We start from the raw sequence: 22770 nt of genomic DNA, 5'->3' as shown, positions 1-22770 counted from the left end.
TTCCCCAATGTGAATTTGAAACTGAAATATAAAACCATAGTTCATGCTTCCTAGAAAAATCTCATCAGCTGCAGTTAGAGCCTACCCTGCCTTGTTCTGGGAAAGGCTGAGAGTTCTCTTCCTACTGGGAGTTCTCCTAGGAACTTTTTCGACACTTTCCTCCTTCCCCCTTTTTGCTTTGGTCCTTTCCTGTAGCTCTGATTCAACATCTGCTCTCTTTCTTTGGTGTGTGTGTTGGGGGGAGGGTAGGAAGAGCTTATCATCACAGCTGTGTAACAGGTGACAGCCTGGGGCCAAGGAAGTAGAAAAAGAAGTGTGTGTCCTAGTTCACATTCTTCCCTGGGCCGCTCCTATTTTCTGCTGCTGAGATTTTAGCTCTTGAATGCCCCAAGCTAGGAACCTTCTTAGCTCTTGGCCTCCAGTGGCTGTTTGGTGAATAAGGCTATGCCTTTGGCAGCCACTTTGCAGCTTTTGTCAGTGTGGAGCTTGTGTGGCATGATAACCCTGCACTGTGCACTGTTTCGGGAGGTGAGGTTGAAGGTGTGGGAGGGAGGGGTGGTTGCCTTGTATTGTTTAGTAACTGTCCTCAGGAGACACCAGGAGTGGAAATTTTAGGGGCCTGAATGAGACTGAGAATTTGCAAACAGCAGATCTCAATCCCAAGGGATTGCTTAATTATTTTCATGTAGCAGAAAAGGTTCCCCAACCCGTTTCTCCAAATCTGCATAGGGACTCTTGAGGGGAGTAAGAGCTCTTTCTGCACTCACCCCATTTTCTCCCTCCTCTCATGCTAACTATGCCCCACATCAATTGGTGCAATTAATTAATTCTTTCTATACACTAGAAATTGAGTTTGGCTCTTTAGGTTAAAAGTTGAAGTCCTTCTACAAACTCTCAATTCAGGGTAGCCCTGTCCCATTTTTAATGCAGTCGTTGAAAGTTGAACACAGATCTTCTATAGGACCTTTTTGCCAGAGAATCTATGATGATTTGGGTGTGCGGGTGTGTGGGGAGTTGACAAGAAAAGCAGAATATGATTTTTTTTGTTGTTTTTTTGAGACAGGGTCTCCCTGTGTAATTGAGACTGACCTGAAACTCACTATGTACCCCAGGCTGGTCTTGAACTCACAGTGTTCCTCCTGAATCAGTCTCCTGAGTGCTGGGATAACAGGCGTGCACCACCACACCTGGCCAGAATATGATTTTTTGTTGTGGTTTGTTATTACTTGTTTCCTGAGATGTGGAAAGATGGCTCAAATAAGTGTCAGGCTGAGTGTCAGAAGTAGAGGCCAAAGCAATAGCAAGGTGGAGGACAGAGATAGTAAGGGAGAAGAGGGAAAGGAAAATGGGGAGAATAAGGTAGATACTAGATGATTCTGGAAAAAGAAAACTGAAGCACATGAGTATAACAAGGAGACAGAGTACGTCTGGAAACCCACCACCACCCTCCCTTTCTCCTGTACCTGCCATCACCCAAACCAGGTCAGTGGCACTGCCCTGTCTTAGTCAGTTTCTTGTCACAAAGATGTAATACCCAATAGCCACAACTCAAAGGAGGAGAGGTTATTTTGGCTTCAGGTTTCAGGGGTTCATTCAAGCAGCTCATGTCATGGTAGCCAGGAAGCAGAAAGAGAAGGGAAGAGACCAGGAGGGAGAACACTGCTTTCGTGTCAGGCTCCAGTGACCCATCTCTAACCAGGTTCCACCTCCTAACAGCAGTTTAGCTGTAGTGACTCCATAATGCAGTGACCTTCCTGGAGCCCTGCCTCTGAGCACATGGAACTGTGGGGAGACATTCCATATCCAAATCACAACATGTCCTGCTCTGAATTCTTTCCTGGAAGAGGCTCTGCTCACAGATGTGTGACTTGTCTTGTCCCTTTGAAGGGTACAGTTTCTCCACAGGGACCAGGGGAAGGATTGTTAGCAGACCTTCAACAGCACTCTGAACACCTTGATTATAGGGCCTGCTTTCCAGGTGTGGCATTCTGTGTAGAACTGGGAAGAATCACTTACTCCCTCAAGGCTGCCCAGAGCTGACCAACACCAGGCCTGCTGTTTCAAATGAAAATGTTTATTTTCTCTGCCTAGCACTTGAATTTCATGAAAAAAAAAACTTCATTAGGCACAGGCTTTGCAGATCTTGTATTTAAATGCCATTCGCCAGTTTTCACCTTCTGTGCTGCTATCTTGGTGCCATCTGTAAGGAGAAAAACACTTTCAAGTCTGCTCTTTTCAGTGGTATGAGCCTCTTTGTTTTTAGGCAGTCCTGTCTCAGGCAGGATTTTAGAGATGGAGGCAAGTTCAGTCTGAGTTGTTTGGTAACCCTGCCTTTCTCTCCATTTTCCCACTGGGGGCCTGATATTTCTCCTAATAAAGTACCCTGAGCTTTGTTAAGGAGGATAGTGGAAAACTGAGAAGGACTGCAGAATGGTTGCAGGCCATGGGGTTTATTTGTATTATACAAATTATATGCAAATAATCTCCATGGTTATTACATGTGCAATGAAGCTATACTGGTTACAGAAATATCCTGGAGTACAGTTTCTTGTTTTCTTCCTGATTCTGGCTAATTTGGGTTAACATCCTTTGTCCTTTTAGTTTTTTTTTTTTCTCGATTTTATGAGATTTGCATGTGTGTCATAAAACACAACTCTAATCATGAATTTCTGTTTAAAAATCTGTACTGGTTTCCCACTGAGTGTGGGATAAAGTCCAAATGCCTGGCATTAAAAAACCCTTTTATGATCCGATTCCAATCTATCTTTACAGCCGTATCTCTCCAACTTTCCCCTGTGTATCCCATGATGTCCAGCCAAATGTGAGTACTGGTCATTCTGGGAATGCATTTGCTCACTCAGAATAGAATACCCTTCCCCTCACCTCTGCCCATTGAAATCTGACCCAGGTTTCAGGATCTGACTCTGAATGCCACCTCCTCCCTGAAATTGTTCTTTTCCCTCCTCCTCCAACTAGGAATAATAGCTTCCTTCTCTGCACTTTATAGCACTATTCCTTTTCTTAAAGCTGTATCTTGTACTGTATTCTTTAACTTGATTAGATTGAAAGCTCCTTGAAGGCAGTGGCAGTGCTCTCATTCATATATAAATACCTCATAGTATTCTAACCAGCTCTTATAACTGTTGGGCCCTTCAAATGTTTGCTAAATTAATTGAATTATACTACATGAGGCTGAAGATTCAGTTTTTATGGATTGTCTCTGGTGCAAACTTGCTCTTGAGAAAGGCAGCTTAACTTTTCTGTCTGGTAAAATGGGGTATCTTTGTCTAGGCAGGTATCAGGACTAATTGAAATAAGCATGTGAAAAACATTTGGATGCTGCGAAATAAGGATATCCACATACCACATGTATTATTATTGTTTCCAAAGCTAAATTTTTTTTCAAAAGTTAAGGTAATTTATAATCCTATTTATGAAGTATATTTTCCTTTGGAAGTATTCTGTCTTGCTACCTACTCTGAAGGCAGAAATTGTATATATGTATATATCTATACATATACACAGTGTATGACTGCATACATACCTATATGTATAGATACATACACATATCAGAAATCTCATGAAACAATGGATTATTTACTGAACTGTGGTTGAACTCAGGAAGTCTCCCTTGAAATCTTTCTTTGCTGACAGTGCTAGGCTGGCTTCATGTGTGAGCCCTGGGAGAAACTATCCCTGGGGTTTTGTATATTCGCTTTCAGACCATCTTCCTCATCAGCCTCCTCCCATGACCACCATCTTTTCTTTTTATGTTAAGGTGGAGACAGAAATCCAGCGAGTCTCAGAAGCATATGAAAACCTAGTAAAGTCATCCTCCAAAAGAGAGGCCCTGGAAAAAGCCATGAGGAACAAGCTGGAGGGTGAGATTCGGAGGATGCATGACTTCAACAGGGATCTGCGAGGTGAGGGAATCAATTGGCGTATCTTTGATTTTCTCAGACAGCTGCAAGGTGGTGACAGGGACAGAGCTGAGGAAGACTGGATCAGGCGCTTTGAGACTGGCTAACTCATTGATGCAATTAATAAATTTCAGGACCTATCCCAGGCTAGGGGCTGGAGGGTGAGATTCGGAGGATGCATGACTTCAACAGGGATCTGCGAGGTGAGGGAATCAATTGGCGTATCTTTGATTTTCTCAGACAGCTGCAAGGTGGTGACAGGGACAGAGCTGAGGAAGACTGGATCAGGCGCTTTGAGACTGGCTAACTCATTGATGCAATTAATAAATTTCAGGACCTATCCCAGGCTAGGGGTGTGTGTGTGTGTGTGTGTGTGTGTGTGTGTGTGTGTGTGTACAATTTTGGTCTCAAGCTTACTTAATGTAAGTTGAAGGGACATGTATGACTGGCCTTGTAGTCAGTTCATGAGGCAGAATCCTTCCTGGGACTCCCACCCACCCGTACGATGGATGTAGACTTTTTTCCTTTATGCATCTGGTAGAGGCGTGTCTTTGGATTTTGCAAGCCTGAAATAGTAGTGCCCTCTATTATTTCTAGGGCTCAATCCTGCCTTTCATTTTTACTTTCATCTGACAATATTGAAGATGGTGAAAAATATTTCTATTTTAAACTATCAACACCTTCACATTGAATTGGGGATGTTATAGTCTATCTTCAGGTTTCAACTAATCTTATCTGTAAAATTGGAGCTCAACTATATGTTTCCATGATCTGTTTCTAGCTTTGCTATTACATGATTTTAAAGACTTCATAATAAGTGTGATGTTCTTTTTTCCTGGTTGATGAAAGATAGCTTTATAAATTCAGGAATAGGTTATTTCATTGATACTTAGAATTTTTCATTTGTACTTTGGCAGTGAGGAGTGAAAGTGTCAGGTGCCTACCCTCTTCTTCCCTGCCATGGTCTGGTTTTTCTTTGGAATTCCCATCTGCAAACCTGTGTCTTTGTCACCCATTCCTGTTTAACAGAAAGATTCAGGCTTGTTTTGCTGAAAGTCAGTATTAGAGAGCAAACAGCATGTGCCTGGAAGTTTGTTTTTAGGGCTCAGTTGATTGTCTCCAAATTCCACAGAACGTCTAGAGACTGCCAATAAGCAGCTTGCAGAGAAGGAGTATGAGGGGTCTGAGGATACCAGGAAGACAATCTCTCAGCTTTTTGCAAAAAGTAAGTCCGAAAGCTTCAGGAACAGGTATGAATGTGTGGGTGGGAGTGGGGCATATGAACAGGTTCCCCAGTTTTCTGAAACAATCAGTACAGAGTGTATGTCGTCTAGGGTTTCTTTTTCTTGTGCATGCATGAAATTAGAAGTGATCTTTCTTTTTGTTTGGGCCAAAAAAGTTGTTTGCCACATCTAGTGACATCAAATGCCTCCCTCTCTATATTCAACCAGAGAACTTCCTTGGAATCTCTGATATTGGCACGGCTGACTAAAGAAGTAACCTTAGTGAACATGGGGTTCCCTTAATATAGAAAAGCTTTGCTTAGAAGGTTCTATGCGCTGGCTCTGGTACAGATGGGATAAACACACAGGATTATTAGGTTTTGGAATACGTAACATGCAGGTAGGGCTCCTGCAGTTAAACACTTAGTATTGTATCATTTCATTGCACATTGGCAGATTGCAAGGTAGCTGAACAGGAAAGGCACTGCCATGGTTTGAACTAGTGACTCTGGCTGCAGAACTAGAGGGTGTGGGGTAGGGTAGAGCTGTGTCTTCCTCACAATAGTGTATTTTGTCTGGAAATACTCCTAGGATAGTGACAATGAATTAATCCTCTTCTTTATCTGTCCCTAATGGACTCTACCCAGCTAGACAATGTCTAATTCTTTCCAATTGCTGTAGTAAAAGCAGCAATAAAAATTTCATAGTGGATTGAGTCCACAGGGAGAATAAATTGGGGGGAAACAGAAGAACTGCCCTCATTTCTGCAGATGTCTGAATTTGGTTTCTCACACTCCCAGCCGCCTCTTTGTGGTTCCTGCTTTCATACTTGGTAGGCACTTGTCAGTCTCTTCCATTTTTGCTGGGCCTCCCAATGACCCTTTCATGTCATTCCATGCAGCTTCCACTCAGCATTTACAAGGTTGTTTGATCCTTATTTAAAGTATTTTTCTTCCTGCCTGGGTTGCTCTGTTGTGCTCTGGTTTCAGAACAGAATTTTCCTTTCTCTTTTCCCCTAGCCTCTTGTTTCTTTTTCAATAGTCTTAGAGCAAGGAATGCTGCTTTTCTGGTGTCATCCGTGCCTAGAGTGATTTGTAAAGTTGCTTTTGTGGTGTCACAGTTACCCTGGAAGCTTGTTTGGTGGCAGAAAGAGGGGTGGCAGCCTTCCAGAACAAAACAAAACAAACAAAACATATGGATTCATGCACTAGACCTCATAGTTTGTACTTTTCTCAGTATAGAGATACTTCAGGTGTATTAGGAGCTCTGCTATGGGTTTATAAAATGTAATTTACTAGATCAAACCACATTAATATCAACGTGAAAGACTATCAAATAGCTCTAGAACTAAGTATGACTCTTGCCCCCTCCCCCCATTTTTGCCTTTGGACTTTGACAGGGCCCTGGTCGTTAGAAATTTTGGTGGGAGGAAAGAAAGCCCTTCTGGAAAGCCTCTGTGGGGAGTGTGCTCCAGCTAGCTCAGAGACCAAACCAACTCAACCCAGAAGGCTGACAGGTGTAGTAGAAAGTGTATAGAATACATTGGGCTTAAGTATGGACTGTACTTTTTCTTTACCGATTGTGGAACCTTGCGCAAGTTAGTCATGATCCCCAAGTCTGTTTCCTCTTATGTAAAATAGGGAAGAATACCTGCCCTGAATGTCTGCTCTAAAAATTAGTAAAACACATGGTATGTGGTAAGCCTCTAACAAATATTCAGGGTTCAAGAATGTCCCGTGAAGAGTAGATGGCAATGTCATTTCTCTCATTCATGGAATAGGATGTATTTTCACTAATATACATCAAAGAAAAGAATTATAGGATGCATCAGTGAGCGATATTAGACATGAGAGCATTTATTAGAATTAAAGAATTACACACAAAATAAAATGCAGGATCTCAAGAGAGACTTGCATTATGGTCTGGGACTAGGGGTTTTTCTGTGTTCTTAAAATGGGTGACCTAGGATTAGTATTCTTACTATATAACAGGCCACCTATTTGGTGGGCTAGGTTAGAATGTGAACCATTTGTATGTATTTGATGTTTAGGGATATGCTACCTACTTAATAGTCCTGCTTCCTTGAAGATGGAAGTCTGAGAGGAAAGCACATGCTCGATTTATAAGCTTATTGTATTTTAAATACACTTTTTTGGAGTGTGTTCTTCGGAATGGAAAAAGGCACTGTAACCTCTGTATGTTTGTATCCCAAAGGTGTAATTTTTCCTAAAAGCATAGCTTTAAAATGATCACTTTCCTTGTTTCCTTTTTATCTTTATTTCTTCCATCTTACCTCATTTCCTGTTCCCGTGAGATTTTGATCCCTTATGCTTCCCCTCCTCCAATATTAGATATTGAACCCAGGAATTTTGCACTGAGCTAACACCCCCTCCCATCCTTTTATTACTTCGAGAGAAGGTTTTGCTAAGTCACCAAGTGCCTCAGGCTGGGCTCAAACTTGTGATTCTGCTGCCTCAGCCTCCCAGGGGACTGGGATTATAGGCTTGAATACCATGCCCAGGTGATTCCTTATCCTCAAAGGATGCTGGCAATCCAAAGTATGTCTACTTATGGCTGTTTCAGGTTTACAAGGAGGCACTGACCCTGCCTATCCAGGGATCAAAAATCTCATCCTGACTTATCTAAAAAGAGACATCGGAAGATTAAGGTTTTTTTGTTTGTTTGAAGAACTTTTATCTTTTGATAGTTTGCAAAAACCTTTCTTTCCAAAGTATATCTGTTCAGACAGATATATGGAAAGTCACAGTGGGAAGGAGAGTGAGGCTGCCTTGTGGAAGCTTTTCCTATAGCCTTAAGGTTCAAAATCTCGAGAAGAATGGTGCTTGCTTGACTTCCAAATCCAAAACAGAACTGCACATTTGAGTTTTTCGTGTGAGGTTTGCCTGGTTAGGAAGGCAAGGGGCATAACTCCACATGTTCTGGTCCCCACCAGTAGCTATAATGTAGTAGTGCTAGATTCAGAAACACAGAGTTGCTAATTTTATCTTTCGAGTCTCAATCTTCTCATTCTAAAAGCTAGTATAAAGACTATGTCACACGTCAGTCAAAGGAAAGGCATATTTTGAAGCTACAGATTCCCTCTGATCATTAATTATGGTGGTGATGATGATCATCCTCTTTATGAGGTAACTTCCTTTGGTTTTCATTATGCTTTGTAATATTTTTTCATTTCTATAAATTCATTATCTCATTTGATTCTTAATAAGTAATATGTGGTTAAATAAGATGGTATTGTTACCTCTGTTTTAATATCTGGCAGTTTTAATTCTTAGAATTTGCATCTTTTCTATTTATATTGCTCATCTATTTTTGGGTGCTGTCTGCTTCTTCATTAAAGGCCTTAACATATCAGTTGGAGTTGTTTTAAATTCATGATGTGATAATTCCAGCATCCTTAGTCTGATTCTGGTGGCTTTCTCTGTCTTTTCAAACTTTGTGTTTTACCTTTTAGCATGCCTTGTCATTTGTTGTTGTTGTTGTTGTTGTGGTTGTTGTTGTTGGATGTCTGACATGATGCACAGGCTAAGAGGAGCTGTGGTATACAGGTATTTGAATGTCACATGCCTTGTATGGAGGTTCTGAGAATGGTACTCCTTTCTGGTGTGGCAGTAAGTTATAGGGGGGAGGGAAGTGTTTTCTAGTCCTATGATTAATGGACCTGTGGTCTATCGATTTCACAAGTGCCTCTCAGTTTTCTTCCCACTTTAAGGTCACATAGGATACCCAGAGAAGGCTAGTGCTGGACATTTCCTTCTGTCATGTGGAAAGCTTGAGCAAACTGGAGCTGAATAATTCCCTTCTCCTAGAATAGTTATAATCTAGAAAAACATTCAGTAGGTTAGGCTCTAGTAAAATAATTTCTCTTGACAGCCAGGCATGTTGGCACATGCCTGTAATCCCAGCACTCGGGAGGCTGAGGAAGGATGATCACCATGAGTTCAAGGCAAGCCTGGGCTACACAGTGAGTTCAAGGCCAGCCTGAACTACAGAGTGAGACCCTCTCTCAAGCCGCCGAGATAGCTCAGTTGGAAGAGTGTTAGACTGAGGAAGAGTGAGAGCCTGTCTCCAAAAAAAATTCTCTTGAGGGTAAGCCTTGTTAAGAACAGTATGCACTGGCATATTTCATAATGGTTACTTTGCCCCTCCCCCTGTTAATAACAAAAAAGGTATTTCATCTTAACTATGAGAGGCTGGTCAAGCTCCTGTAGGTAAAAAAAACAAAACCTTAAAAAATGGTGGAAGCTTCATTATGACTGGGGTGCCTTTTGAGTTCTCAATTCATCGACCACGGTTTAGGATTTCCTACCCTTTTAGCAGTTCTGCTGAAGTTTTTGCTCGTGGATTTCTTTTTTTAAAATTTATTTTATTGGTATTCTTTTGATATACATAATGATCACATTCATCACAGGGGATTTATAACTCTACATAATATATCTTCATTCTTCTTTTTCCCCCCTCCCTTTAACATTTTTTCCCTTCTTATTTGCAATGCTTTGTTTCAATTTTTGTGTTTCTGTTCTCTCTTTATTTTTTTATTTTCTCTTCCTTCCCTTCCCCTACCCCCTTACCTTGTTCCCCTTCTCCTTTGAACATTTTTTTCCTATTTCCCAATATCTTTCATCCCTTTTGATTCTTATTTACCTTTCCAGTTTCTCACACAAGAGTAACAATGTGATATGAAAATATGTAAGTCTGATTTATTAAACTTAAAAATATGATGTCAAGGTGCATTCAGTAACCTAAAAATGTCTCAAGTTTGTCTTTCTTTATGGTAGAGTAGTACTGTATTCTATTAAAAACCCACGTACTCTTTATTCATTCATTGGGTGATGGGCATCTGGGCTGTTTTCAAGATATACTTATTACAAATTATGCTGCTATAAACATGGATATGCATATATCACTGTGGTATGATGCTTTTGACTCTTTTGGGAAGATACTGAGAAAGGGCATAGCTGGGACGACTGGAATGTTGTTTTAGTTTTTTGAGCGATCTTCATAAGGATTTCCATATTGGTTGTACCAGTTTGCAATTCCACCCAAAGTGGAGAAGGATTCCTTTCTCCCCATAGCCTTGCCAATATTAGTTATTGCTTGATTTCTTGATGGTCATTCTTTCTGGAGTGAGATGAAATCTCAGTGTTGTATTAATTTATATCTCTTGAATGACCAGTGATGTTGAACATTTTTTATACCTTTATTTGATATTTCTACTTATTAACCTGAGACGTGTCTATTGATTTCAGATGCCCATTTTTGAATTGGGTCTTCAAATTTCAGGGGTCTGATTTTTTTGAGTTCTTTATATATTCTAGATATTAGTTCTTTGTCTGAGGAACAGCTGATAAAATTTGTTTCCTACTCTTTGGGCTACCTTTTCACTCTGTTGCTGGTTTCTTTTGCTATGCAAAACCTTTTTAATATATGATCCCTGTTGTTGATTCTTTGTGATATTTCCTATGTGATCAGGGTTTTGTTCAAAAAGTCTTTGCCTACACCTATGTCTTCAAGAGTTCTATTTATTATATTTTCCAGCCGATTTAGTGTTTGTTTTAATATTTAGATCTTTGATCCATTTTGATTTTAGTTTAGTGCATATAGAGCTAGTTATTCCAGCACCATTTATTAAAGAGGCTGTCTTTCTTCCAGTAAAGGTGTTTGTAATCTTTTTCAAAGATAGGTTAGCTGAGTGTGTTTGGAGTTGTTTCTGCATCTTTATAATCTGTTCCATTGCTTCTCAGGTCTGTTGTTTTGCCAGTACCATGATGTTTGAAGTAGCTTTGTAGTATAATTTCAACTCAGGGATTGTGGTGCCCCTGCCTTGTCTTTATTGCCTAGAACCGCTTTCAGTATTTTAGGTCTTTTTTTGACTTGTTTTTGCTAATTCTGCGAGGCATGTTGTTGGTATTTTGATTGGGATGATATTAAATCTATATACCGGTTTTTTGAGTATGGCTATTTTCACTTCATTGGTTCTAACTACCTGAGAGCAAGGGATATCTTTCCATTTTCTGATATAATTTCCTTTTTCAGAGTACTGTAGTTTTTGGGGTTGTTTTTTTCGTTTTGTTTTGTTTTGTTTTTTGTACCAGGGATTGAACTTGGGACCTTGTACTTTCAAGGCAGGCAGCGAAACCACTGAGCTAAATCCGCAGCCCAGAGTACTGTAGTTTTTAATGTAAAGATCTTTAACTTTCTTCATTAGATTGATTCTTAAGTATTTCATTTTTCTTGATGCTATTGTGAAAGGTGTGTTTCTCTAATCTCTAACTATTCTCTTATTGAGTTTATTTGTGTACAGGAACACTATTGATTTTTGAACATTGACTATATATCTAGCTGCTCTACTAAATTTGGTCATTAAATCTAGGAATTTTTAGGTAATCTTTGTAGAGTATCATGTCATCTCCAAATAATGATAATTGAAATTATTCCTATTTTTATTCCTTGTATTTCTTTCTGTTATCTAATTGCTCTAGCTAATGTTTCCAGAACTATATTGAATAGAAATGATGATAGTGGAATCCTTGTCTTGCTTCTGATTTTAGAGTGAAAGCTTTGAATTTTTGATCATTTAATATGAAGTTGCTTATTGGTTCATTATAGATGGCTTTTATCAGATTGAGAGAAAGACCATCTATTCCAATTTGCTATAGAGTTTTTATCATTAATTTATTTTGGAGTATGCCACATGATTTTTCTGTGCCTATTGAGATTATCATGTGGCTTGTCCTTAGTTCTGTTAATGGATTATATCGCATTTATTGATTTGCATATGTTGAACCATCTCTGCATCCCTTATATGAATCCTACTTGTTTAGGGTATATGATCTTCTTGATTATTTGTTGCATTCTGCTTGCCAGTATCTTATTGAGGACTTTTGCAACTGTAATCATTAGGAAGATTGCCTGTAGTACTCTTTTCTGGTTGGTTATTTCTCTGGTTTTAGTATCAGAGTAATGCTTGCTTCCAGGAATGACTGGGAATATTGCTTCCCTTTCAATTTCATTAAAGAGTTTGAGGCACAGTGGCATTAGATTTTCTCTAATTTCTTGTAGAATTTAGCAGTGAATTCCTCAGGACCTGGGCTTTGTCTGTAGTTTTAAAATTCTTAGATTTCATTGGGAGGTATTAGATTATTTAGAATTTTTATATCTTTTTATTCAGCTTTGATAATTCATGTATATCTAGGAATTTGTCTATTTCTTCTGTATTTTACCTCTCATTGGAGTACAGATTGTCGAAGTAGATACTGTGGGCTTTATGGATTTCTGCAGGATCTTTTGTGATTTCACCTTTTTCATTCTTAATTGCATGGATTTGAAACTTTCATTTTTTTGGATAAGTTTTAATAAAGGTTTTTAAATTTTATTTAACCTTTCAAAGAACCAACTCTGGTTCATTGTATTGTTTTCATTTTTTAAAAAATTTATAGGTGTAATTTAGATATATGTAATGATCACATTCATCATGGGATATTTGTACCTGTATATGATATATCTTGATTCCACTTTTTTCCCCTTTCTCACTCCTTAAGCCTTCTTCCCCTCCTTATTTACAAAGCTTTGTTTTCATTTTATCATTCTTTTCTCATTTTTTTCTTTTTGCTTCCTTCCCCTCCCCCCTTTACTTCCTCTTTTCTTTTGAATAATGCCTTCCTATTTCACAAGATCTGCTATACATTTTGGTTCTTATTTACACTTCTATTTTCTTACACCAGAGAGACAATGTGATATTTACATGTGTCCAATTTATTTCACTTAAGATTATGGCTGGACATGTACACAATTTCATAATTGACTCATTTATTCTTTTTTATGGCAGAATAGCACTCATGGTATATAAATATAACTTTTTTATTCAATCATCTGTTAATAGGCATCTATTAACAAATTATGCTGGTATAAACATGGGTATATATCACTGTGGTATGATGTTTTTAACTCTTTTAGGAAGGTGCCTAGAAGGAGAATAGCTGGGTCAAATGGGACCTGTAGTCCTCATTTTTTGAGGAATCTCCACACTGATGTCCATAGTAGTTGCACCAGTCTACACTCCCACACTCCCACTAACAGTGGAGAAAGGTTCATTTTCCCCCACAACCCTGTCAGCATTTGTTACTGGTTGATTTCTTGATAATGGCCATTATTTCTGGAGTGAGATGGAATCTCAGCATTGTTTTAATTTCTATCTCTCAAATGACCAGTGATGTTGAACATTTTTTCATACATTTATTTGCTGTTTGTACTTATTTTTCTGAGAACTGTGTATGCATCTTAGATACCCATTTTTGTATTGTGACTTTAAATTTGGGGGACACCGGTTTTTAAAATTTCTTTATATGTTCTAGTTAGTTCTTTGTTTAAGGGACAACTGGCTAAAATTTTTTCCCACTCTGTGGTTGCCTTTTCATTCTGTTTGTTATTATTTTTTTGCTGTGCAAAACCTTTTTAATAAGATGAGATCCCAGTTATTGATTCTTTATATTTCCATTGCAATTAGGTTTTGTTCATAAAGTCTTTGCCTACACCTATGTCTTCAAGAGTAATACCTATTCACTCAGCATATTTAGTATTACTGTTTTAATATTTACACCTTTGATCCATTTTGATTTTAGTGAATGGTGAGAGACATGGGTCTAGTTTTAGTCTTTGGCATGTAGAAAGCCAGTTATACCAGTACTTTCTTTGTCTCTTCTGATCAGTCTTGGCTTGAAATCTATTTTGCTTGCAAATGGAATAGCACTCATGCTTTTGTCACTCATGCTTTTTTATGGGTTCCTGTTGCATGGAGTATTATTTTCCATCCTTTGACTTTCAGTCTGTGAATTTCTTTTTGAGTGAAATGTGTTTTTATATACAGCATATTGTTGGACCTTTTTCTTGATCCATTCTGCCAGTTTGTTTCTTTTGATTGGTGAATTGAGACCATTTATATTGACAGTTATAAGTGATATATATTGACTTATCCTGTCATATTATTTTCAAGTTGTCAATTCCCTTTCTTTCCCCTCTGTTTGACTTGTGTGATGGTTTTCATTCCATTCGAATTTGTGAAATAGTTGTCTTTTTATAGAATATCTTTCAGAACTGTTTGGCATGCTGGTTTGCTGGTCATGAATTTTTCAGGTGTTCTATGTCATGGAAGTACCTTAGTTTTCCGTCAGTTTTGAAAGATAGTTTTGTGGGATACATCACTCTGGGTTAGGGATTTTCTTTTAGGTCTTGAAATACTTCAAGCTCTTTTTGACTTAAATGTTTGTGTTGAGAAGTCTATTTGTGATTCTCATGGATCTTTCTTTGTTACTTTTCTCTTAATAGTTTTTAATATTCTGTGCTTTTGTTTTGTTTTGTTTTGTTATTTGCAGTACCGGGGATTGAACTTGGTACCTTGCACTTGCAAGGCAGGCAGTGGCACCACTGAGCTAAATCCCTGGTCCTTTCATATTATGTTTTTATATTCTATTTCTGGAATTTTGACTGTTACATGCGTTGGTATAGTTTTTTCCAATTGTGGCTAATTGGATGCCTCACTTGTCTGTATGTCAAATTCTTTTTCCATGCTTCATAACTTTTCTGCTATTACTTTGGTGAACAGGTTTGTTAGGTTTGTGCTATCTTCTGATGTTTCATCTATTTCAATCAATCTCATGTTATTTGCATCAGCTAACAGCTATTGGATTGATTTTTCATGGTCCCTGGCTGTTTTTAAGAAATTTTTTTTTTTTTTTAGTTTATTGGTACTCGCTTTGGCAGTACATATACTAAAATTGGAACAATACAGATAAATTTTTCATTTGATGATCTCTAACCACAAACCTGTCTTGTGGATCTGATATTCTGTCCTCACTTTGGTTCATTCTGCTGTGTATATGTTCAATAGAATTTTTAAAATCCTAGATATCTCTTTCATGAAATCCAGTTCTTTCCTCTTTTAGCACTTTTCCATCAATTTCCTAAATCCCTCTTTTAAATTTTTATTTTTATTTTTTGGTACTGGAGATCGAATTTTGGTCCTTGTGCTTGCAAGGCAAGTGGCAGATCCACTGAGCTAAATCTCCAACCCAAAACTCTTCTTTTTTAAAATCAAAAATCTGTATCTACTCTAGATTTGCTAAACATAGCCTTCATTATTGTCATGTCTTTAGTTATGTGTGCCATTATTTCTGATTATTTTCTAGAGCCTTATTTATCTGCCTTGTTCCATCCCGTGCTACCATTTCAGAAAGTTCAGCTGGGTAGCTTTTGATTTCTTCCAACTCATTGTCCCCTGAATTTGCCATGGGTGACCTGGAGGTTTAGGGTTGCACCTTACTTCCATGTATTCTCATTTTCTATTTTTTAAAATTTGTTTTCTACATTGATGCTTATAAATTGTTATGTCATGTAGCTTTATTACTAGTATTGAGAGCTCCTTAGGAAATGACTACTTTTCAGAGATGTCTTTTTGGTGTAGCTGGCTTTTAGCTTTTGAGTCTATCCCAAGATCCTGCCTTTTTAATTTGCTAGAGATGAGAAGTTGCTGCCTATTTGGCCTAGCACTCAATTCTTTGATATTGGACTGTGGTATGTTTTTATGATTCCCAGACCATCTCAGAATTGGCATACAAGGAAGGACAATGGATCACAATAACTGTGTCACTTTGTCTGAAGTATTGCAATCAGTAACCAGAATAGTATAAAGTACAATCTAGAAAAACCAGAAACTGTTGTAACTGTTAATTTACTACCTTTAAACATAGGAGATTTATAGTTATATAACAATACCTACAATAAATCAGAAAATTATATACAGTAAATATCTCCTCAATAGTGTTTTTACCCTCAGGTGAGAAAATTTAAATGGCATAAGTATAAATAATAGAAAAATAATGCAGAGAAAGAGTTAAAAGCAAGGCTGAAGGAGAAAAGAAGATTACCCATGCTTTGGGAAACTGATGAAGTAGACTGGGAGGAAAGAAAGAAGAAAAATTTAAAAGAAGTACTAAACAAAAGAATGTAAAAAAATGTTCACATTCATGAAAAACAAAAACAAATAATCAAGGAAAAACAAAAAAAAAACAAAAGTGAAGAGGAAAAAAAGTGATTTCTCTGTGATTTTAAAAAAGTGATTTTAAGCCTCTGGTTATCTTCTGGGTTTTACAGTTCTGTGATAGTGTCAAATTCCGGCTGTGTCTCCACTGTTACTGATAGACAAAAGAAACAGACAGAGCCCAGATCCATGCTGGCAGATTGCAGTAAGCCTATAGTAGGAGTAGAGTGGGGTGCTTTATAATCCCAGAAAGCCTGCAGTAGGAATGGCGGGGGCTGATTCTGGTGATTTCAACTCTGCAGAAATTCGGGTTGATTCTGGCCTGTGGTTGTGGACTTGGAGCTGGAGTTGTTTGGCCTACAACATTTTGGGTGTCTCTTGTTGGCCTGATTTTGGCTCCCTGACCCTGAATGTCTCCCACAGTTATCCCTCACCCAGTCCCTGGATGCCCTAAGAGGATGCCAACCAATAGATGCTCTGAGTCCTGGCTTCAGTTAGCCCCTCTCTAAAATGGCATCTGGACAAGGACTCTATGGGATTCTTGGAATGATGTCACTCAACAGCTGTTGTAGCTCACAGCATCTACTGCTCTGTTCCACTACTCTGTGGATGCCTCTGGAGTCACCCAACTTCACTGTATCTTTGTAGATGGGAGCCTCCTCCCTCATTTTGTGAGCCAGGAGTCAAGAAGAAAATACAGTTTGCTACCTCCTTTTTCTGTGTTGAGGTTTGTATCTTCACTTCCCCTGTGGGCTTCAATTCTCCCTTTAGATCTTTCCTGGCTCAAGGGGATCCACCTCCCTCCTTTTCTTCTCCAAATTGTTATATTACAGTGTCTGAATTCTGAATCTCAGGGAGGCTGTTTACTGCTCTTACTCACAGCTTTCTAAATTGGTAAATTGTGATTGTTTGTATCTACGGGTCTGTCTTTGCAGGTTTGTTTTGTTGCTTTTAAAAAAATATTCTGGTGCTGATAACTGAATCCAGGACCTCATACTTGCTAGCTAGGCGACACTCTACCACTGAGCTAAATCCCTGATTTCTGTCTTTCCAGTTTAGCGGACAGAGGTTTGCTCTATATCCTTATTTCTCTGATGAATCAAGTAGAGTCAGTGGTTTTTCAGTTTGTTCAGCATTTTGATTTTTGTTTAGGATGGAGTGGTAACTTCTAAGTTTTTTATAAACTATAAGAGAGCCTAGAAGTTCCCTTTTTCTATTTTAAAAGAAGAGAAATCAAGGCATGGCAGTTGGATTTACTGATGTGTTCAAAGTTAACAAAGTAATTCAGGGCAGGGTTAGAATCTTGATCTTATTTAAGTTACCCAGAATATATTCAGGATTGATATTTATTAAAACCTCTTTTCATTGCAAAGATAATCACGATCTCATTTTTATATATCATCTCTTAGTACAAATCTTGACAGATTATATATTCTTGGAAAAAAATGCCATCTCAACCAGGTGTTCAATTTTTTTTTGAGACAGGTTCCTGCTATATAGTTCAGTTGACTTTGAACTCATTATGTAACCTGGCTGACCTCTAACTAGCACCAGCTTCTTAGGCTCCTGAGTTCTAGGGTTACATGTGTGTTTCTCCATGCCCAGCTCAGTTCAATTTTATCTGAAGAGTTTTGTTCAATTTTATCTGAATAGAGTTTTGTTCAGATTGTTTGTTGCTTTTTTTTTTTAGACAGGGTCTCAGTATGTAATTGAGACTGATCTTGAACTCACTGTGTAGCCTAGGCTAGTCTTGAACTCACAGAAGTCCTCCTTCCTCAGCCTCCTGAGTGCTAGAATTACAGGTGTGCACCACCATGTCCAGCAGGATTGTTTTAATTTCCTCTTGTTCTGGGGCTCTTTTTACCACTCAGTTCTAGTATCTTTTATTTATCCCATGTGATGAGACTCTTCACTGATTCACCGTTTTCACTTTTTATGTATATTGCTTTGCTTGTCTTCACTGAATGTAACAATTCAATTAATAGGATTGACTTCTTTGGGGACCAATGTGAATAATACACTTTTAAACCCAAGACCTAGCAATGGAATCTTTAAATGATCATTGAGAATCACATCATTGAGATTCAGTGATAATCACTTCAGGTGTAATATTCAAATATTCTAATCAGCTGGGATTACTGGCACAAGTTAGAGGCACTGTAAGAGGGCAGATTACAATAAGATTATACTAAACAATGAAATCTGATTAGGGATGACTTCTAAATCTGTATGAATTTATTCAAATACTGATTTGTGACAGTGTTACTTCATTCTCCTGAGAATTTTAGGTTTGACTACTATTTCGTCCTTGTATTTTCTTCTACAACTGTTTATATCCAAGTCTTTATAATACAGGTGCTGCTTAACTGAGCTCTCTATAGATCCCAAGCCAGAAAGACTATTATCTGCCCACTAAGCTCTCCAACATTGAAGTCATAGAGACATACACAAATATACATACATATTATACATAGGTACATGTGTGTATATATACATGTGTATAATATACACACATTTAAGCACACAGAAATATTGTATTACTTTTTCAAAAATCTAAACTTTCAAACTATAATAAGTCTTATTCTATGAAGTCATCAGAAAAGAAGAATGTCAAGTAGAGAATGTCTTTTTCAGGTCAAATGGTTGCCTGTATTCCTCTGATCTTGATATTTTTTCCCTCTAACTTTGTCTTGTCTTGCTGACAATTCCTCCACACAAAGTCTATCCTGCAGAGGAAAGAATACCAAAGAGCATAACATGCCTTGCAGTTTTATCACACTCTCTCTTTAGAGATATTGAGTTCCTAAAGGAAGCAGATTTTGAGACAAACTGAGTTGTTAGGGGTAGTCTTGAATTAGGGTTTCTCTGGAGAGGGTTTTTGAAGAGATTTGATTTCAAAAAATAATGCTAATGTGTAAGGGTGGGATTTGAGATTTTTATCTATTTAATGAAATATCGTTTTAGGTGTATTTAATACATTGTGTTAAGGAAACAAAGGGAAATCGTTGCTGGGTTCAACTATTCTTTTGCCAATACAAGAAAAAATTTAAGGAATAAAATTGAGACAAGCTTACTTCCTCTTCTGACATGTGTATGGTGTACAGTTTTTTGTGTAATAAATTTATAGTTTCATGATATTTTGCATCTAACATTTTATTGCTTATGCACAGCCATTAAATTTTTAAAGTGACTTTTTCCGAATCTGCACAGTAAGCTAGTAGTAAAGAAAGTAGGAGAGTCCAGCTCTTGGATATCATGGTTCTTTTAGCTATGTACTGGAATACTGGGTCTGATTTATCAGTTTTGCTCACATATGGCTTTTGAACAAGCTCCCAGATAGCAGTATTGACACTTCATGTCCTGACAGATAAAGAAAGCCAGAGAGAGAAGGAGAAGCTGGAAGCAGAGCTGGCCACTGCCCGTTCTACCAATGAGGACCAAAGGCGACACATTGAAATCCGAGACCAGGCCTTGAGCAACGCCCAGGCCAAGGTGGTGAAGCTGGAAGAAGAGGTATAGTTTCTTGGTGGTATTTGAGCCCAAGGGAAGATGAGCTGGGAAAAGAAGGGTACTAAGCTTCCCATTGTGGTGAACTGGCAGTTGGCAGGAGGCAGTACTGTCTTCTGCTTCTAGTTACAGCTGTGCTGATGTGAATGAATTTTGATTTCTTTTCTCTGTAAATTTCTTTGTTTTGCTATAGAATAGGATATCACTTGGGTCTAAGGGCAATTTCCATTTGCTCATTCATATAATAAGCTAATCACCTTTATATGTAGTTCTTCCTATGTACATACTCCCTATCTTTCTAGATAGATAGATAGATAGATCCCAGTTTTTACAGAAATTTAAAACTTTATTTTGGAAAAACTGTAAAATGATTCCAGATTTTTAAAGTCTTTCAATGATCTTAAAATTAGAATGATTATTGTCTCTTAACACTTAGTGGGAAGTCAGCCCCCTTATAGGTAATAACACATCTTTATGTCTATCCTTTTTGTTGTTGGACTTGTTAGGTTTGTTTGAGAATAGAAGCAATCTTGGGAGGTCCCGGATAGGATGAGACCCAGAGATAGTTTGCAGTTTATGTCTAGACAATTCACTGGTCAAGATAGCTGCTATGGTTTGGTGACCAGTGTTTACAATGTAATTATATGATGTGAATGAATTTGATAGTCTTATGTACAAGGATGGAGCCTTACCTTGACAAATGCAAAGGCTCCCAAACTACTAAACATGATTAATATGTATCTGAATAGTCTCATGTACATGCTATTCAATTGCAACAATAAACTGTTTAGGAAAATAGAGCTTTGCTGCTAGATTATCACTAATAAATCTTGGATCTCAGTTGTCACTGTACTGGAATACACCTGACGAATAAGATGCTTTGCAATTCCACAAATGAGTGTATTCTAGCCAAATGTTGATGTCAAAGTGCAATTTTGTTAATTTTTAATACCTAAATTCTTCTGGATAATCTGAATTGTTTTTAGGGGAAAGATATACTCCACTTAAAACGTTGAGTGTTTTCTAAATCTGATATAAAATTAAAATGTTAGGGGCCAAATAGCATTCTGGCTATTTTATGTGAGGGATCTTTCCCACCTTCATTCGTTGCCTGTCTCCAGTCCCATGGTAAGAATGTCTGTATTTTCTGGATATCTTCTGGTGTACAAATTTCCTCTGCTTTCTTTTTTGGGTATTAGAATTGTTTGTTGGAGATGGGTTATCGTTTCATATTTAGCAAGCCATAATGTCATCTAATTACTGATATCCTTTAGCCTGACGTGCTTAAATATTAACTTTAAGTTTTATAAAATCAAGTTAATGTCTTGCTTTATCACTTATTTTAGAAATATACTAAGTTACTCCATGGAAAATGAGGAAGATTTGTATTTGCTTTATGTCTAGCTCTAAGGAGCATAGCGTACCCTTTAGCCTTTTGCTGCACTTCGTAATATATTCCCTTTCTTCCTTTTCCTTTCTTTGTAAGGAAATTCCAGAGTGAATCAAATTTCAGGAGAAGACTGTCTTCTTTTAGTGAAGGGTGAACTGAGATGTAATAGCTTGTTGGTGGTCACATGGCAATTCTTTGGTAGAGCCAGGAATAAAACTGGTATCTTATGACTCTTAGGCCCTGATGCGTGTCTCCCAGTCTGAATCATGCCTTGGTTCAACTCCCAAAAAGAAAATGTGGGCATGTTCAGATTTAGCAACTGTGCCTCTTTTTAAAATTATTTTTTATCAACAGATAACTCTTGTATATCTTTATGGGGCACAATGTGATCTTTTGATACATTTTATACATTACATATTGATTGACTCACAATTCTTAGGTTGTCCATTCATCTCAAACATTTGTCATTTTATTGTGATGAGAACATTCAAATTCCTGTCTTCTAGCTATTTTGAATTGTATAATATAATATCATTAACTATACTCACCCTCTGTGTAAAGGAACACCAGAACTTTACTCCTCCTGTTTTGCTGTGACTATGTTCCCATTATGCAACTTCCCCTACCCCTGTATCCTTTCTATCCTCTACTTCTTTTCATTGCTTTATGCTTTAGGCCTCTCAAAAGACTGGGAGCAGCTTCTCCAGACTGTTATGAGATTGGGATATATTGACAGCCCTGTTGCCCCTCTGTTAAAGGTGCCATTCTAACTGAAAATAAATGGGCAAAAGTGGGCACAAACATTATATCTTTCTTGGTCTGCAGCATCTAAGGAAGCAGTGGTAATTGCTTGTTAATCATGGAAATAATATATGTGCAGGAAGATATTCCTACTGAACAGCCCTTGCTGAAGCAGTTGCCTAAACAATATTTCTGGCTTCAGACTTCTGAGGCTTTTCTGGGCATTTGTTCTAGAGACTTTTTTTTTGTTTTTTTGAGACAGGGTCTCACTACATAGTTGAGACTGACCTGGAACTCACTCATGTAGCCTAGGCTAGTCTTGAACTCATAACTATCCTCTTGCCTCAGCCTCCCGAGTGCTTTGATTACAGGCTTGTACGGCCATGCCTGGCTTGTTCCAGAGATTTTTACTAGTTTTCCAGAGGCTTCCCCTAAAGATGTAGCTTCTATATTTAAAGAAACTCTAAATATTGGTTGGGATTAAATGAATGATGTCTAGTGGCTAGAGATCTCAAATAAGCTCATTATTCATAATTTTTAAATATTTATCCAATTTGTACATTCATATGGAGTCTAATTGTTGGGAAATTCTTGAATTTCCTATTACTAAAGGAGATGGAGCCTTTGACTGGGAGAGTAGGTTTATAGCCCTCTCTCTAACCCAGGGAAATCTTAGGGGCCATGTAATGTCTTCTGGACTCTGAAGGTAGATCATTTCCATCATGTATAAAGTGTATAAAGGCTCACAAGAGTTTGCCCAGGGAGAAATAAACTGTTTCTTTTTTGTTGGGGGTTGTTTTTTCTGAGGGTCTCACTATGTAGTTGAGACTGACCTGGAACTCACTATGTAGCCCAGGCTGGTCTCGAACTCACAGTGATCCTTCTGCCTCAGCCCCCAAGTGCTGGGATTGCAGGCATGCACCGACCACACCTGGT

At 38.0% G+C, this 22770-nt stretch overlaps 1 protein-coding gene across 8 annotated transcripts in view; it reads left to right on the top strand.

Moving 5' to 3' along the window:
• Amot (angiomotin) overlaps positions 1-22770 on the top strand; it is a 76233-nt gene that overhangs the window by 27035 nt on the left and 26428 nt on the right. For all 8 annotated transcript variants that reach the window (XM_033760312.1, XM_033760313.1, XM_010603096.2 and 5 more), the window contains 3 exons: positions 3779-3923; positions 5053-5145; positions 19564-19709. In XM_033760312.1, coding sequence (XP_033616203.1) covers positions 3779-3923; positions 5053-5145; positions 19564-19709 — 384 coding nt within the window. The remainder of the gene's footprint in view (positions 1-3778; positions 3924-5052; positions 5146-19563; positions 19710-22770) is intronic.

The sequence above is a fragment of the Fukomys damarensis genome, unplaced genomic scaffold (genome assembly GCF_012274545.1).
Source record: "Fukomys damarensis isolate Sample0158 unplaced genomic scaffold, DMR_v1.0_HiC HiC_scaffold_39, whole genome shotgun sequence".
Taxonomy (NCBI): domain Eukaryota; kingdom Metazoa; phylum Chordata; class Mammalia; order Rodentia; family Bathyergidae; genus Fukomys; species Fukomys damarensis.
The sequence above is the reverse complement of the archived record's forward strand: the minus strand, read 5'-3'. Positions and strand labels throughout refer to the sequence as shown.